The sequence below is a fragment of the Eretmochelys imbricata genome, chromosome 25 (genome assembly GCF_965152235.1).
Source record: "Eretmochelys imbricata isolate rEreImb1 chromosome 25, rEreImb1.hap1, whole genome shotgun sequence".
Lineage (NCBI taxonomy): Eukaryota > Metazoa > Chordata > Testudines > Cheloniidae > Eretmochelys > Eretmochelys imbricata.
The window spans coordinates 8,077,170-8,095,755 of NC_135596.1; the positions used below are offsets into that span (position 1 = coordinate 8,077,170).

Here is an 18,586-nt window from a genome sequence, read left to right on the forward strand (position 1 = left end):
CCTCCAGGTGCTTACAAACTGATTATTTGATTATTTCCTCTGTTATCTTTCTGGGTACCGAAGTTAGGTTGACTGGTCTATTATTCCCCTTTTTATAGATCGGTACAATAGTTGCCCTTTTCCAGTCCTCTGGGATCTCTCCCATCCTCCAAAAGTCCTCAAAGATAATCACTAATGGCTCAGAGATCTCTTCAGCCAGTTGCTTAGGTATTCTAGGATGTACTGCATCAGGCCCTGCCAACATGAAGACATCTAACTTGTCAAATAATTCTTAACTTGTTCTTTCCCTATTTTAGTCTCAGCTCTTACCCCATTTTCACAGATGTTCACTACATTAGTCCTCCAATCACTGCTAATGTTTGTGGTGAAAACTGAAACAAACATATGGGCCCCTGGTCACTCTAACCCTACCCCTATCTCAGTCCCGCCCATGGGATTTCCTTCCCCTTGCTCCCTGACTCCTCCTCCTAGGGCTAGGGTCACACTGCATGAAGATGACAGGCAGGAACATTTGATGGTATCTGGAAGAGAATTTCAGACTCCAGAACCCAGCATCCCAGTGAGGGGCAGGACACAGGGAGAAAAATAATTTAGGAACAAGGGATGATGCAGAGGCAGACAGTTAATTAAAATTCTTCCCCATCCACCCTCCACCTGGGGCCCTTCAGCACAGAAGGGAAGCTCTAGCGTCAGATCCGCCCTGGTGAGATGGGGGGCAGGTTTGCACTCACTGACTGGCCAAATGTCAGGAAGAGAGGTGCAGTATCATTTCAAATGTACACTGGTCTAAACAAGAGCAAAAACTGGCCCTTAAAATTCATTTTCCCAGACTTTACACCACTAGAAATAAGGGCCTCCTTTTTCGATTAGGTTCACTTCTCATGATCAATATTTTATATCGACCCAAAAGCAACATGCCATAAGAAGAATTCTCACCCCTGGCTTTTCTGTTGTTCATTTTCAGGCAGTGATTTGTATGGACCCCAGGAGCTGTAGCCTAATGAGGAACCAAAGCAAAAAAAGAGGGTAGATCATAATCTGCAAACACTAAATAATCTAGCTGTCGTTAGTTGCTAAAATCACTTTGTTTATTGCTGACCAATAGATACTGTGGCTTTTTGTGGCCAGGTTAGTGATGTGCACCTTAATGACCCCATTATGGCATCATTATATTGCAGCATACACACAATTATATGCAAATGCTCACCACTTTTGAGCTGTTGACAAGTGATCTAGTGTGTACTGCCTATACAGTACAGTCATACATTTTCCATCTACATCAGATGTTTCATGACACATTTCGCACGTATACTTAAATGATATGTGACTGCATATAAAAATAAATAGGCAACAGAATGACTCTAGCCAGCACTGGTGATGTTTACAGAATGCATTTTAAAGGCATGAAATGTGGCCAAGTTGATCCTATCCTCCATCTATATAAAATATTTATGATATATAAGAAATATACACAACCCACTGGTAAGTGTGTTTTACAGTGGACATGGGTGTTATAGCTCTAAGCAGGGAGATCTGGCTCAGTAGTTCAAACAACAGCAGCTCATGTTTATAGCTCTAGAGGCCCCGGGTTCAGCTCCTGGTATGGCAGCCATCACATATGTCCTACACCTTATGGCCCAGCATGGGCCACTAAAACCGAGAGAGCTGTGGTTCTGTGCGGCTGCACTGGATTCCAAGGCACCAGAGACAGCAGTCACTGTTAGAGACACAAGCACTCAGATGCCGCATTGGGGTCTGTAACATTGGAAGCACCAGGTACAGTCAGAGCTACCAGCACCTAGCTGCCATATTGGGATTCAGGCACCTTAGAAATTCCAGTAATTCTGAGGTCTGTGGTCACTGAAATGCTGCACGGACACCTGGGAACCTCATAAGTTCAGTCCTCTGTGAGGGCTGAGAGAATCAAATTGCCATGTTGGAACTTCAAAGGTATCAGAAGTGACAGTCACTATGGGGGCTGTGGGCACCGAACTCGGACACTTAGGGCGTGGGGCATCAGAAACATCAGCCAGCGTGAGGACCACCAACACCAAGCTGTCTGAGATCTTCCGAAACACCAGCAAGCGTGTATGCCATGGCAAGCTATAATCCAGGGTACGGGGAAACACCAGCCACCGTAAGTGCAATGACCATGGAGCTGTTACACTCCAGGGCAGTATATTTTTGTAGTGGCTTTTTTCAGAGGCTGATTCTCAAGTGGTGAAACAAACCTCCCCTTTTGGACACTGAACCTCTTTGATCCATGTGAGCAGTTCCACATGGGCTGAGTTCTCAGCACCGGTCTGATTCCCCTGCCCGCCACTGCCGGTCACTGCCTTTAGGAGGCAGGGTAATATGCTCTCCATAGAAAATAATATCCTACTCTTTGTGACCTTGTTTTTCTGTTAGGATGTTTGATCGGCTTATAAGTTACCAGGGAAATCCTTTCTTAGGTGGATTGTCAGCAGCAAACATTACGCTTAAAGGCTGCATCAGTCTGATATTGCAATTGAGCAGCTTCCAGTGAAACCATCATCAGTGCAAGCCCATGTGTCAGCCAGGAGGCGGCACCTTGAGAGCAGATGGTGGTTTCTTCAGTGCGCTGTCACCCTCCAATTGCATCAGAAATGCATAAGCTGCCAAGGGCAAGTCATGTGATTAGGCGTTTCCGTGGCAGGGATTTGCTGTCCATCATGCACTACTGCCAAGATCTCATATTCGGTATTGAACACGTATGCCAAGTAAAGTGTTCATTGCGGAGGATCTGGCTGGCTCAAGGGACTGATAATAGAAGGAGCCTTTCCATCACTAGTTCAAATCCAGCATAAGTCTGTAGAGTGTGACGGAAAGCGATTCAATAGTCTGTGCAACAGGAGTTGGTGGGTCTCGGTTTAGATCCCAATGGACAAATGGCCACATTGTAAAACCAGCCTCACCTTTGATGTTAATTGGATCTCTCACGAGCAGTCTCAAGCAGAGAGGTGAAGGACTGAATAGAAGTGGAAACGGATGGTATGCCTTTCCTACCCATAAAGCTGGTCCCTCTAATTCAGAATTGAAGCACGTTAGCAGGGCAGCCTGAGGACACTTGCACGGCCTGTGCAGCATCTGCTAGGGACATGCTGTATTCATGACTGTTCATCTGGTTCTTTTCATCAGCACTAAATACACTGAAAGAAGAAAATAAATTCCATTGTGTTCCTACTTACTAAGAAAAATGTCTCTCCTCCTTCTGGCAAGGAGGGTGATTGTGCTTTTAACGTCTTTTGCATTTTTCGGTTGATATACACTATAATTTAGATTTTTCTCTACCACAAAAGAACTTAGTTAAGCTAACTATCTGACAGTGTTGTTGGTTTTTTTTCCCTACTGAGTCCCTCACTAATCAGGAGACTAGAAGAATGTTCAAGCTGTCAGTAATTTTTCCCAGATGCAGCTCATAGTTGCTAAGAGTATCTTTTTGGCAATCCAATTTCTTGGCTATTAACAATCTGGGCCTTCACTATCCTGTGTGCTGGAGTTAAATATGTGCTGTGAATAGTGGGGGTGAAGGAGAGGCCTTGCACCTCATTTTAAACAGCAGTTCCCGAGAGAAGAAAAAATACATCACTGGGGATAAGCATCTGATTTGTTTTTAAGACCTAACGTGCTCATAAGATCTCATGCGTTGTCAGGGTCACCATACACAGAAACATGCTGGGAGTCCCTGAGTATCAGTACTATAACCAGGGCATGGATCAGCATTCACGTCACACTCCCCGGGCCAGGGAAGCTAATGATCAAATCAGTGGACCAAATTCAGTGATGAATCCCGGTCACATGCCACCTGAGGCACGCTGCTCATACACTGGTAGTACTAGAACATCAGAGGGATCTATGGCTGCAGAACCAAAATTTCTTCATCCTGCCAGCTGTTTTCTCCCTCTGTTACTACCCTTTGTTCTATCTTCTCTCTGGCAACCAACAGGGAAGTGTTCCTTGAAGAGAGTGTCCTTCATTGAACTCTGTGGCATGAACCAAAACAGCACACGGCCCCTCACTCCGCCCAAAGTAACTGAATAATTTCGCTACCTTGGATTCAAAATATTTGCTAAGTGCGTAAGTGGGGGGATGTGATATCATTACTAGCAATACCACCCAGCAATTATAATTGCCAAGAGAAGAATTTTGAGTCTTTGTGATGCATCTGAAGAAGTGGGTTTTTTTACCGACGAAAGCTTATGCCCAAATAAATCTGTTAGTCTTTAAGATGCCACTGGACTCCTCATTGTTTTCGTGTCCTTGTTAGTTACTGTGTTTGGGAAACTGATATCTATATCCATAAATATACAAACCAGAGTCTCTCTGGTTCAGATGCAGTTCTGCTATTTTTGAAGTTCTTCATCAATAATACCTAGCTCTTATATAGCACTTTCCATCAGTAGAGTTCAAAGTGCTGTAAAAAGGAGGTAAGCATCATTATACCCATTTTATAGATGGGAAACTGAAGTACAAAGAGGTGAAGTGACTTACCTAAGGTGACCCATCAGACCAGTGGCAGAGCCAGGAACAAAATCCAGATCTTCTGAGCCTCAGATCAGTGCTCTATCCACTAGGCTGCACTGCATAAGGAACAAAAGAGGAACAAAACGGCTCCCCAGTGAATACCAAGGTAGATGCAAGGTCTGTGTCTTAATCTTCAAAAATCTTACAGGGGACTGGTTCAAGCTATTAAAGAGTGTCCGTGGTCACTACTTTCCACATCAGCCATGTTCTGCAGAAACTGCAAACATGTTATCTAACAATCGTGAGGACAGGAGATAGTGTTTTTTCTTAGAGACCGGACCACGACGACAAACTCTCACCCACCAAAGCACAGAACGACCACAAAGTCAGGCACCTTCAGCTCAGAGTGCAAAACACACTCCTCTTAGCTTTTCACGCACATCCTCAAAGAATCAAATGAAGTAATAATAAAACAGTAATACAGATAATGATCAGTATATCTCCATGGATGTGACAAAGAGAACAGGAATTAGACAGATGGCTGGATTTTATAAAGGTTTCAAAATCAATCACTCCAAAGTTTGGAAATAATAGAATTAAGGTTTCCCACGTTGGGGCCTGAAGGTACTATGGTAATGGGGGCGTGGGGGTTGGAGTGTGGGGAGTGGAAAGAACCTCCTGGACTCAGCTTTGGCATCTGCTCTCCTGTTTCCTCTTTTCAAACAGATCCAGTCAAACGCTCTCAAAGGGCCCAGGTAAGGAAGCCTTAGAGTTGAGTGAGGGGGTGACAGAAGTGAGGAGTTCAGTGCCTGATGGTCAGCTGGCTCCCCAGAAGTGTGCCTTGTGGGGTAACTGAGAACAGCTTGCACTCTGCTAGCTTGATACTGCCAGACTCTCCACCAACGCATCTGGACTCACTTCCCCCGTCGACACAGAAGAGTTTCCCCCTCACTGGTATCAGACACAAGCTTGTATGCTCCCCAGATAGCAAGACTTAGCTGATGCAATGGGGATATATCTGGTCCAGGCTTGTGTACCTGTAGGGGTCAGAGAGGGTTTGTTTGATATTCCTTTTGCACCCTCCCAAGAAGGGCTGGAGATTAGTCTGTCCTTGGTATCTCTCCACCTACGTTGAACAAAATGATCCAGTTGGTCTTCTCCATCCTTGGACTCTATGATTCCCTTTTCCTCTTACACATAAACATTGAGGCAGAGTTTACATGAGAGATTTTTCCGAAAAATATCCCTCCTGGTCCTAACACCAGTTTATCTGATGGTAGCACCAATGAGAGCCATAGTGACCTGCTTGGCTACATAATCACTCACCAGTTTTAACCCTGCTTGTAGAACCAGTGGCAATTATTTTGTAAAATTCTCTGTTGTGGGCAAGGCCCAAGTCAAGGATTTCAGAAGCAGAGCCTCTGAAAGAAAAAACCTAAACAAGAATAAAGGAGATCTACCACACTGAATCTGCATATATGAATATGCAAATTAGGCCAGTTTCTTATCCATGAGCACTGGATCTGCTGTAAATGACAGCAAAATAGCAACTCTCTGCCAGAATACAGCCCCCGAAAGAAGGAAGCTAATTGGATTTGCATCACCCACTGCAAAACCCAGAAGTTGCTGGAATGAATATAAAGAAACAGGAGCTCAGCCCATGGTTGTCTTGGATGCTGAGACATTCAGCTGACAGCTCATTAATGTGGGACATCCCCATACATTTAGAACCATTGAGAGGGCTGATTTGTCTACTAGCTATGCCTTCCCCAGTGCTTTGTGCACATTAAATTCCTTATGCACTCCCATTTACTTATGCAACCATTCCACCTTGGGGATCTTTTCAAATCTCATAAAGCACGAAGGGATAAGCACATCAATGGAGACCCCCAAAGAACGGGCAGGTCTCAGAGGAACTAATGTTGGTAACACTGTTTTCTCTGAGGGTGTAGTTACACTACAGATACTACAAACTCCCCTGAGCGATGTAGCTAGGTGGAGCTAAACATTTTAGGTACAGACCCAGCCTGAGTCAGGGCTGATCAATTGCCTCAGGAACAGTGCTAAGGGATGTTAGGTAAAGTCTGTCAGGTAAAGTACAAAGTATGTTTTTAACAATATAGGTCTTGTCTCTATTACAAAAATCATCTGGTTTAATCTCATAAAGCAGAGAACAAACAACATTTAGCAGATGTTAGTTGTGTTGCTTAATGCACTGCTGGAAGGCACTCAGGGTATGTCTTCACTGCAATAGCTAGCTCGAGTTAGGCCAGGTCTACACTACAGACCTATATTGGTCTGTAGTGTTGAGAAATCCACACCCCTGAGCGATGTAGCTATACCAGCCGAACCTCCCTCGTACGCAGCCCTGTTGACAGGAGAGCTTCTCCCATTCACATAGCTACTGCCTCTCGGGGAGGTGCCTTAATTATGCCAACAAAAGAGGCTCTCCTATCGGTGTAGTAGCACTGTACACGAAGACAAGTCCTTAGTGTTCAAAACAACACTGGATTTACACCGGGTGATTTGATGAGCAGCACAGAGTGATCAAATGAGGCGCTGATAAGGTGCTGCATCTCCACAGCACTACTAGCTTACTCATTTCAGCTTCGACCCCCTCCCCGACCCCTGCCCTCAACAGGGTACGTAGCTCAGGCTTAAAGCGCCACTTAACTTGAATAAGAATTTTGTGTGTGTAGGTGGGAGCTAAATTGGGGTAACACTCGAGTTACAACTTGAGCTAACTATGCTGTGAAGACACACCCTCAGATATTATGGTGACAAGTGGGGTATAAATCCTATACAGAATACTTAAATGCTTAAATTCCAGTTGAGTGTATTTACATTCTTAGTGATGTACTGATGCAAGTAAACATGTACAGCTTTGTCCTGCATCCACACTAGTATTGGGCTACCCTGATTGTAGTACGTTGCATTCTGGGTATGTATCCCAGAATTCCTGGCACTGCTCACTAGCATGGTGCTATGCCTTCTAACTTCTGGGCAATTTGCGCTCAGTATTGTGAGATAGAACCAGGGCTACTCAAAGGAACTGTGGGAGGAGGAGTTAGGGAATTTCCATAAATTCTTGTTGCAAAAAACAGCTCTGTATCCAGAAGCTGCTCACTATGATATGGCTCACAAATGAACATCACACAGTGCCCAGCACTGCTGGTATGGTAGATGATTTCCAGCCAAACTGATCCCTGGACAGCAGAGTGCAGAAAAGAGACCAACCAGACAAGCCATTTTTACAGTCACTGGGGTACTGGGGGACAGCAGAAGGGAGGCCTATTTGTATTTTATTGTGTTAGCACAGTAGTGAGATGGGTTCACACAAGCAAACAGTTGATTGAGCTAATTCCAATTAAGGTTCTCAAGAAATTGGGATAACTTGAACAGACTTGATAACAAGTGAAAAGTCAATTGTAGCAAACTTGTATGTGTGAAGGGCACAGCCTACCGAATGAAGAACAATTCAATTGATCTCTCCAGTCGAGAATCATAGAATATCTGAGTTGGAAAGGACCTCAGGAGGTCATCTAGTCCCACCCCCTGCTCCAAGCAGGACCAATCTCCAATTTTTGCCCCAGATCCCTAAATGGCCCCCTCAAGGATTGAACTCACAACCCTGGGTTTAGCAGGCCAATGCTCAAACCGCTGAGCTATCCCTCCCCCCCGAAGAGGGACAGACAAGGCCTCAGAGTTCACATTGCTCTATATTATGAATATGTAATGAGCTGGCATATTATGTAGATTAGTTATGGGTTTCAGATGTCATTACATGTAAGTGGTAGAGCAAGTTTTGCAATAAGAACTACAATGAATAACAAAAACATTTTGACAGCTCAATTTAGTATAGACTTTGGGCTAAATTCTGCCCCCTTCCACCATGTAATTCTGTGATAAGCCTGGGATTAGTCCAGATTTACAACAGTTTAACTGAGGGCAGAATTTGTCCCTTTTCCATACACACATACTTAGTCTGTGATACTAATTTATAAGTGATGAATATTATACAGTGAGCCAACAGATACATTCTATAGTACATTTGGTGTACCTGCCTCTATCTACAGTATGGCCACAGTGGAAAGTCCCAAAGTACACCTGCTGATCAGCATTAAGATATCAATTCAGCTGATGCCAGTTCAAGGCCTTGGTCCTAATATTCAACTTGATTTTTGGATCAAGCACCAGCTACATTACAGATCGAATTTTGATCTTTGGACTACTGAGACAGTTTCACTCTCCTGGGACAATGGGGATCGCAAACCCAAGGATGAAGTACATGAGAGCAGGGGACAGTCAAGGGGATAAGGCTGTGGAACAAACTTCCAGAAATCAAGCGAATACTGAGGTTAACCATTGTTAGGAAATGCCATAAAACCTTCCTTCTGAAAAACGCATTTCTACCATAGCAAAATTGTCACTCACAATGCTGACGTCGCACAACACCCACTCCCCAGAAAAACCATATAACAACCAAACAAAAAACCAAAACAAAATAAAACAAAAACACCGGTCACAAACCACTTCAAGCAGAGTTTTTACTTCAAAAAGGCAGGAGGAGCTACAGAGTCCATGAAGTCCACTAGGAACTTTTCTATTGCTATTGATTTTACATGGAAGGTGCTCAGATACTATGATGATAGGAGGCAGTATAAAACTCTAAGATAGAGAGATAGAAAATGTGGTCAGTTCATTTGTGAGGCCGTAACTGTAGCACACAATCATTTAGAGTCCTGCTTCCTTTTTGTAACTAAACAATGAAGATGTATTCAAAGGATAGCTTCCCTTGTGGACGTTTAACATCCTCAGATATTTTTCACAAGAGTAACAGGGGTTAATCATAGTGTCCTGGCCAAATTCTAATTTGGGTAACTGCTTGCAACCTCCTAAACTCCTTCTAAAGTGTCAACAAAATGATGTATTCTCTTTCTCTTCATAAATGAAACTGCTGTATAATTGTGTATCTCAAGCTGACTGTGAAACCTCTGCAAAGAGTCCAGCTGACACAAATGCAGTTACCCACCTTCTTTGTGGTTTAGGCTGAACACATTAAGCCTTTGCTCCAGCTCCATGAACACATTTAGTCTTTGCTCCAGTCCTACCACCGACTCCTTCTGCTGCCAGTTTAAATCCTAATCTCCAAAACATTTAATGGATCAGGTTCTAGCTACATTACAGACCACATTTCAATCTATGAATCACCAAGGCAGTTATGCTTTTCTGAGACAATGCAGAACAAAACACAGAGGACTTGAGCTGGTCAGGAATGTCCTGATGAAATGGTTTTACATCAGAAAACGTTGATTTGTTGGAACCAAAACTGTTTACAAGAAAGGGCCAGTTTTGATGACTCTCTCAAATAGAACAGTTTTTGAAGAAAAAAAAAAAAGTCAAGATTGTTGAAACATCCCACTCTGACATTTTAGGGGGAGGGGAAATCATTTTTTTATTTTTGTTTTGAAATCTAAATTAATTTATATTTTAAAAGGTACAAACAAAATGTTTCAAAAATTTACCAAAAGAAACATTTTGATTGATTGATTCCAACATTTTTCAAATGATTGGTTCATTAATATTTTCGAGATTGGGACATTTTGTCCTATTTTGGGACAGGAAACATTTCAAAATATTGAAAACTCTCACAAGATGGAAAATTGTTTTCCACCCAACTCTACAAAGTATTCTTGGTTGACGGAATCCAGCTACAGAATGAACTTCCAGAGGAGATCAGATGAAACCAGAGTCTGACCACCTGAAGGAAATGCTGGACAATCTTCCTTTTTGATAACGTTTTTCCATCAAAACCAGAACAGTATTTACAACATCAGCCACCCCACTTTCCCCACCAGAAATGTCCACCCTTCCCTCCCCATGCAGAAAGAGTTCTATAATACAAAACTGGTGTGCCAGAGACTCCAAGGCGGCCACACTGGATTTTGCTTTTGCCAATCTATTTTATGTGAGAGGGGCTCATAAACTACAGTGGTAGGTAGATGTACAGAATCTTAAAACAGATAGATTGATAGATTCTCTACTAGTCCTAGCTACATGCTTTACCATTAGACTGCAGCATAAGGGTGAATGTACCTCAGAAAGGTAGATAATTCCTCCTAATCAGGAGAAACATCAGCAAAAACTGAGGAAAATCTCTGCAAAATCCCCACAATTTTCTCTGTATTATCCATTCTCTCCCACTTCTGCAATGTACTCCTGTCCCTTGTGACAAATCATTGTGCTGCTGTAACCATGGGTATATCTACATTGCGACTGAAGGTGTGACTGGCTTGAGTAGGCACACTCAGGCTAGCTTCCATCTAGCTAGCGCGGCTAAAAATAACAGTGAAGACGTGGCGACACAGTTAGCAGCCTAGTAATGCAAATAAGTAGCCAGGGTCCTGGATAGGCTTGTACAGCCCATGGTGAAGCCTGAGCTGTTGCATCTTCATGGTACTTTTAGCACGGCTAGCTAGATTAAAGCTAGCCTGAGTATGGCAAGCTGCAGTCACACTTCTGACTGTAGTGAAAACTTACCCCAGGTTGTTGCAGGGGAAGCATGGCAAACCTCATGCTCTGCAGCTTCTGTTGAGGGAGAGGGGAGATTATCCACTTTAGTTACACCGAAGGAGTAATGTTAGATTTTTGCAGGTATATTTTGGAACCTAAACATGTTGACAGTGCTCCTTTAAATAAACAGCTGCAGGGAAGATGATGTGTTCCCACTGTCATACTGGGAATATTCTAGAGACTGTAGGTAAATGATGAGGATTGCTAGTTCCTTTTCTTTCATACTCAGCTATGGTATTTATTTGTCTTTTCCTGCCCACTGGTCCATTTTGTCATTCCCACAGCATGAGCATTATGTGACTGTTACTTGATGTCAGATCATTCTAGCTATTCTCAAACAATGTGTATTTTCCTTCCTCAGCACGCAGTTTCTGGACTTGATCCCACATTAAGGATTGGTTGGTCTTGGCAAGGATCCTTTCCTCTCTTATATTCCTCCCAAAGGGACTGAGCCAAGTCCCACGGAAGTTAAGGGAAAGACTGTCAAATTACCTTTCTTAGCGCTATCCTATCAAAATACTCATGCATTTTCCAATCTACAAAGATTCTAGAAAGTGTAATTAATTTGAATTTGTGTAGCAAATTGTTCTGCCCATTTCCCTTGTTGAATGATGTAGAATGTAATTCTAAATGCACCATAACATTTTCCCAAAGGGAATTTTTTAAGTTTTCCCTTGAAATGTTGTTCTACTCAGAAAAGCTACACAGCGTATGGCTTCACGGGGTTCTGTAACTCCAGATCACAAGAAAGTCAGTTCACAAGAAATCTACACAAGGAAAAAAGGTGTATTATTAATGTGTCGGCTAACACAAGTTACATTCCTAGTGTAGACAAGAGAGACAAGGTAGGTGAGGTAATATTTTTTATTGGACCAACTGCTGGCGGTGAGAGAGACAAGTTTTCAAGCTTACACAGATCTCTTCTTCAGGCTACAGAACTAACTCAGGGAAAGTCTACACAACAAAATTAAGTTGACCGAAGTTACATTGACATATAGCCACCATAGTAATTACATCACTTTTGCATGTCCATACTACGCTCCTTCTGTCAGCGGTGCATGTCCTCACCAGGGGCACTTGCACCGATTTAACTGACAGTGAGGGGCAGCTTCTGAAAGGCAGTAATAGTTGATGGTGCAAGTGCTGGAGGAACCAACTAGGGACAGAGGGCCCTAGACAAATTGGAGGATTGGGCCAAAAGAAATCTGATGAGGCTCAACAAGGACAAGTGCAGAGTCCTGCACTTAGGACAGAAGAATCCCATGCACCGCCACAGGCTGGGGACCGAATGGCTCGGCAGCAGTTCTGCAGAAAAGGACCTAGGGGTTTCAGTGGATGAGAAGTTGGATATGAGTCAACAATGTGCCCTTGTTGCCAAGAAGGCCAATGGCATTTTGGGATGTATAAGTAGGGGCATTGCCAGCAGATCGAGGGACATGATCGTTCCCCTCTATTCGACATTGGTGAGGCCTCCTCTGGAGTACTGTGTCCAGTTTTGGGCCCCACACTACAAGAAGGATGTGGAAAAATTGGAAAGAGTCCAGGGGAGAGCAACAAAAATGATTAGGGGACTGGAACACATGACTTATGAGGAGAGACTGAGGGAACTGGGATTGTTTAGTCTGCAGAAGAGAAGAATGAGGGGGGATTTGATAGCTGCTTTCAACTACCTGAAAGGGGGTTCCAAAGAGGACGGATCTAGACTGTTCTCAGGGGTAGCAGATGACAGAACAAGGAGTAATGGTCTCAAGTTGCAGTGGGGGAGGTTTAGGTTGGATATTAGGAAAAACTTTTTCACTAGGAATGGTGGTGAAACGCTGGAATGCGTTACCTAGGGAGGTGGTGGAATCTCCTTCCTTAGAAGTTTTTAAGGTCAGGCTTGACAGACCCCTGGCTGGGATGATTTAGTTGAGGATTGGTCCTGCTTTGAGCAGGGGGTTGGACTAGATGACCTCCTGAGGTCCCTTCCAACACTGATATTCTATGATTCTATGATGTAAACAATGCAATGTCTACATCAACCTAAGCGCTATGCCTCTTGCGGAGGCGGAGTTATTAAGTTGGCGTAATGGGCAAGTTACATCAGTGGGAGCTACATTTTTGTGTAGACAGAGTTAGATCAATGTAAGCTGCCTTATGTTGACCTAACTCTGTAGTGTAGACCAGCCTTCAGTGTCACAGCTAAAGACAAGGTAGAGCAGATTGTTTAGCATAAGTAGTTATCATATATTTCAAGGGACCATTCAAGGTGAAGTGGCCCATTAATACACCCCAGTCACAGGGAGGAAAGGAAGGAAGGGAAAAGCAGGGTTTGGAGTGGGTTAAGAGATTGTTGCAATAAGCCATAAAATTGGTGTCTTTATTCAGTTCATAATTTTGAGTATCTAGCAAAGTCATTAATGTTAGCTCACAGGTTCATCTTTTGAAAGTGTGGTGCAAGTTTTCTTTGAGGGTGAGGACTGATTGGTCAGCTAGAGAGTGATTGCTTTGCCAAAAGTGTTCACCCTCAGGTGATGCACAGGTTTTGTCTTTTATCACTTTCCTACGCAAGTTCATTCTAGAGCATGGTGATTGTCTCGTTTCACCCAGACAGTTGCTATCAGGGCTTTTAGTGCACGGGATGAGGTACACAACATATTGTGATAGGCACGAGTAGGACCCATGGATCTTCAAAAGTGTGTTGTGGAGGAGCTGATCATTGTAGCAGTGGAGATATGTCTGCAGGAACCTAGAGTTTACCTTGACCAGCTAAGACATATTAAAACTACAACTTGTTTTCCATACACAAGGATTTTAATGTGCGAGTTAATACATGTTAGCCTCTCCATGTTAAAAGAATATAAGACCCTAGCAACGCTGATTGTGTAGGGCTATCCGGAGTAAAAAATCAATAAAACCCTATTTTAATCACTAAAGCCACAAATATGAATCAGAAGTACAAGATATATGGCATAACACAGTGCCATTTTAAAATAGATTAGAACCATACTTTAAGAAGAAATTTTCTCTCTCAAAAGTTGACTATTCTAACCCAACCTGTGCATCTCTCTAACATTAGATTTCATGTTCTGGTATGAATTTACTTCAAAACGTCATCATTTTGCACACAGACTTTACCAGGGAGAAGACCGGATGCAATTTATTACCCCCAGACCTGGCTTTGAAGCATATATATTCCTGACTAGTATGGGAGCAGAGCATCGGAGAACGTAAAAAATCCAAAATTTTCCTGAGACCCACCCTTCTCATTAATTTATCACCTCCTTAGAACGCACTTCAGATGCGGGAATGTTCATGTTGTATGTGCTTCATACATTTGCACTGTGGAAATCTTCCTCATTCTCCAGTCATTTCAGATGGCAATAGTTTTAGCTGTGCTAGTTAGATTGGCTCTGTACCGAGTCCTTGATGCATGTTTTTTGAAAATTCACAATGGCCTGGGGCAGAGTACAGAGAGGTCTTTAATAAAATGAGAGCCAGAGAAGTCACGGGCAAAAGGCCAGAAGAGAAAATGGCTGAGTTGCAGTAAGCGCGGAGTCCAGGAACAACTGAAAGCCAGAAGGGAAACTTGTACTCAAAGACAGGAGAGATACAGTCCCACATTCTGAAGCGAGCGAATAGTCTGGTCATTGCATTGTGGAATCCCTGGAGTTTAGAGGATGGTACTTTAGGGAAAGTGTTAAAGAAAGAATGGTAATATTTGAGATAAAGGAAGATTAAGGAATTAGAATATTTTTGACGGGGGCAGGCTCAAAGAAAAGAAGTATCCTGATAATATTCACGTACAATTAAACTGAATAGACAGAAGTTTACAATTTACAGAGAAGGAAGACGAAGGATGAAAAGTTCAAGGGGAAGAATGACACAAATGACTAGTTTTAGGAGCAAAGTTTAAGAGATCAATAGCAGAGCCTGAGACAAGGGGAAAAGAAGATTCTTCTCCAAAACGGACTTCAGTCTTTGCAGCATGCAGACACTAAGGACCATATGATGATACCAGGAAGTAACAGTCAGGACAGTGAGTTAGAGGAAAAAGAGACGTGTAGAGCTGGGAGTTATCTGCATGGAAGTGATGTTCACAATCAAAGCTATCAATGAGACCTCCCATAAAGAGAAGCTCTAAGGAGAAGAACAGAGAGACAGTTTTCAGACCCTGTTTCTAGCAGAGGGGAACATGGAAAACTAAAAGAGTAGCAGTTAGCAGTGGAATTCAAACCAGGAGACAGTGATGGAGTCATTGCTGTTAGACAACTGAGATTCAACACTTCTAGTCCATTGTGCTTTGCAAACATCTGACATCAGGCTAATGAAACTGTTTCTGTGTCTAGAATAATTTAGGATCTTGGTTAATTTTTTTCGGATGTCACTAACTTACCCTCATTTTCATCCCTGCCTCTACCCTATGAGTTGGCTACACATACTATGTTAATGGATGACATGTATTTTTGTATGTACCCCTACAGACTTCAACAAACTTTCAAAATGTGATGATAGCCAGGGGCTTATTTGGAGCCTTACATAACTGAGGAAAATAACTTGCCTTCCAGGCTTAAAAAAATTAAAAACTTTTGTTTTTTTGGTTGTAAATATGACACACAAACTCACCAGCAGCACTAAGAACCACATCTGAGGATCTTTTCTCAGTGAACTGCATGCCACAGACAACAGTTCCTTTCAGGCGCCTCATCCACAGCTGGGCTTGTGGTAGTAACTGCTGCATCTCATAGCACAGCTGGGCCTGTGGCTAATAACCACTCATTTTGCAGGAGTTACTTCATATGATGTTGCATTGCCAAGGCTTCTTGATGTACAACTGAAAACGTGCTATCAACTTTTCTGTGCCATTTTTCTCATGCAAGATAATCAGCAGCGCATTGCACTTTCCCATACTGGAATCATCTGTCTCCATGGAACATGAAGGACAGTTTAGATCAAGATGACACACTCCATGCTAGGAGACCAGCGTGCACATAGGGAGCTGTACTGTTTCTGCTGCACTGTGTTCTGGAGATTCTCCGCCTCCAGCTGGCTGAAGGGGTGATTCATGTCAGGAGCTGTAGCTCTTGCCCTGGTGTGACGGGACCACGGGCCCTGCAGGGCTGGTGCAGGCAGGGGCACTGGAACAATTTGTACAGTGGGGGTGCTGAGAGCCATTAAATCAAACTGCAAACCCGGCATAGGAAGGAAACCACTTCAAGCCAGGGCATGCAACAGCACCCACAGTTCCAGCACCTATGGTGTGATGGGGCCCACTGGGAGCCAGGGGCCCTGCAGGACTGGTGCAGGGGGTGTGATGGGGCCCACTGGGAGCCAGGGGCCCTGCAGGACTGGTGCAGGGGGTGTGATGGGGCCTGCTGGGAGACAGGGGCCCGGCAGGGGTGGTGCAGGGGGTGCGATGGGAGACAGGGGTCCCGCAGGGCTGGTGCAGGGGGTGCGATGAGAGCCAGGGACACTGCAGGGCTGGGAGCCAGCGGCCCCGCGGGGCTGGTGCAGGGGGGGTGATGGGAGCCAGGGACACTGCAGGGCTGGTGCGGGCGGTGCGATGGGAGCCAGGGGCCCGCAGGGCTGGGAGCCAGGGGCCCCATGGGGATAGTGCAAGGGGTGCGATGGGAGCCAGGGGCCCCGCAGGACTGGTGCGGGGGCTGGGCTGGGAGCCAGGGGCCCCGCGGGGCTGGCGCGGGGCGGGGGGGGCGATGTGGGAACCAGGGGCCCCGCGGGGCTGGTGCGGGGGGGCCGATGGGCGGGGCGATGGGAGCCAGGGGCCCGCGGGGCTGGTGCGGGGAGGGGGGCGCGATGGGAGCCAGGGGCCCGCGGGGCTGGTGCGGGGGGGGGGCGATGGGAGCTAGGGGCCCCGCGGGGCTGGTGCGGGGGCTGGGCTGGGAGCCAGGGGCCCCGCGGGGCTGGTGCGGGGGGGCCGATGGGCGGGGCTCGGGCGGGGCGATGGGAGCCAGGGGCCCGCGGGGCTGGTGCGGGGAGTGGGGGGACGATGGGAGCTAGGGGCCCCGCGGGGCTGGTGCGGGGGGGGCGATGGGAGCTAGGGGCCCCGCGGGGCTGGTGCGGGGGGCCGATAGGCGGGGCTCGGGCGGGGCGATGGGAGCCAGGGGCCCCGCGGGGCTGGTGCGGGGAGGGGGGGGCGATGGGAGCCAGGGCCCTGCAGGTCGCCCAGGAGCCGGGGCCCGCGGGGCGGGGCAGCATTGTGCACTGGGGGCAGCGCCCCGGGGGCTGGCGTGGGGCACTTCTGGGAGTCAGGCGCCCAGCCGCTGGCGGGACCCCTTTCTGTGGGTGGCCCCCAGGGCCGTGGGTGAACAACGCAGGCCGGGCCGGGCCGGGCCGGGCCAGGTCCTCCCGGGGCCCGCGGAAGCGGAGGGGGGGCGGGAGCTCAGCTCAGCCCCCGCCCCGGCAGCGGGCCCAACCCCCTCAGCTCCACGCTGCCGCCTGACCCCGGCAATGCGCCGGCTGGCCACGCCCCCACCCGCCTCCCATTGGCCGCAGCGCCGGCCACTCAGCTGGCGGCGGAGGGGGGCTCGCGGTTCCCGACGGATGCCCCGCCTCCTGGATGCGGGCTGAGCTCCCATTGGCGGCGGAGGCTGCCCGTCCGGGCGCGTCTAGTTCCGGTTCCGTGGGGCGGGCTGAGGGGGGGGAGGGAGAGGCAGGGACTGTGCCTGTGAGTGACACACAATGAGGCGAGGGGCCGCGGCGGGGCCGTGAGGGGCCGGGACCGAGCGGGGGGAAGCAGCGGGCCCAGCCATGGACAATCAGGTGAGGAGGAGGAAGTCCGGCCTCCCACACACGGGGAGAGGCCAGGGGTGATAGGCCCCTCGCCCCCTCAGCGCCATGGGGGAGGGGCAGCAGCGGGACTGTTGCTCCCCCTCCCCTCCGAGTCATAATTCAGGGGAGGGGCAGCAGCGGGGCTGTTGCTCGCCCCCCCGTCCCCTCAGAGTCGTATGGGGGGGAGGGGCAGCAGCGGGGCTGTTGCTCCCGCCCCCCCCCGTCCCCTCAGAGTCGTATGGGGGGGAGGGGCAGCAGCGGGGCTGTTGCTCCCGCCCCCCCCCGTCCCCTCAGAGTGGTATGGGGGGGAGGGGCAGCAGCGGGGCTGTTGCTCCCGCCCCCCCCCGTCCCCTCAGAGTGGTATGGGGGGGAGGGGCAGCAGCGGGGCTGTTGCTCCCGCCCCCCCCCGTTCCCTCAGAGTGGTATGGGGGGGAGGGGCAGCAGCGGGGCTGTTGCTCCCGCCCCCCCGTCCCCTCAGAGTGGTATGGGGGGGGAGGGGCAGCAGCGGGGCTGTTGCTCCCGCCCCCCCGTCCCCTCAGAGTGGTATGGGGGGGGAGGGGCAGCAGCGGGGCTGTTGCTCCCGCCCCCCCGTACCCTCAGAGTGGTATGGGGGGGAGGGGCAGCAGCGGGGCTGTTGCTCCCGCCCCCCCGTCCCCTCAGAGTGGTATGGGGGGGAGGGGCAGCAGCGGGGCTGTTGCTCCCCCCCCCCCCGTCCCCTCAGAGTGGTATGGGGGGGAGGGGCAGCAGCGGGGCTGTTGCT

The 18,586-nt window shown here is 47.4% G+C and overlaps 1 protein-coding gene and 1 long non-coding RNA gene across 6 annotated transcripts in view; one reads left to right on the forward strand and one right to left on the reverse strand.

Annotated features, from left to right (window-relative positions):
• Window positions 1–830: 830 nt before the first annotated feature.
• On the reverse strand, window positions 831–16,696 carry LOC144280263 (uncharacterized). Of its 2 annotated transcripts, XR_013348759.1 has the most exons (5): window positions 15,664–16,696; window positions 11,026–11,073; window positions 4,513–4,601; window positions 2,937–3,170; window positions 831–997 (listed from the first exon to the last, which is right to left on the reverse strand). It is a non-coding gene; the product is annotated as an uncharacterized LOC144280263 (long non-coding RNA). The 2 variants fall into 2 exon arrangements; XR_013348760.1 differs by lacking the exon at window positions 11,026–11,073.
• Window positions 16,697–17,689: 993 nt separating this feature from the next.
• Window positions 17,690–18,586, forward strand: part of MLLT1 (MLLT1 super elongation complex subunit) — a 61,743-nt gene continuing 60,846 nt past the window's right edge. For all 4 annotated transcript variants that reach the window (XM_077842101.1, XM_077842103.1, XM_077842100.1 and 1 more), the window contains exon 1: window positions 17,690–17,817. In XM_077842101.1, coding sequence (XP_077698227.1) covers window positions 17,806–17,817 — 12 coding nt within the window. In that variant the 5' untranslated portion in view covers window positions 17,690–17,805. The remainder of the gene's footprint in view (window positions 17,818–18,586) is intronic.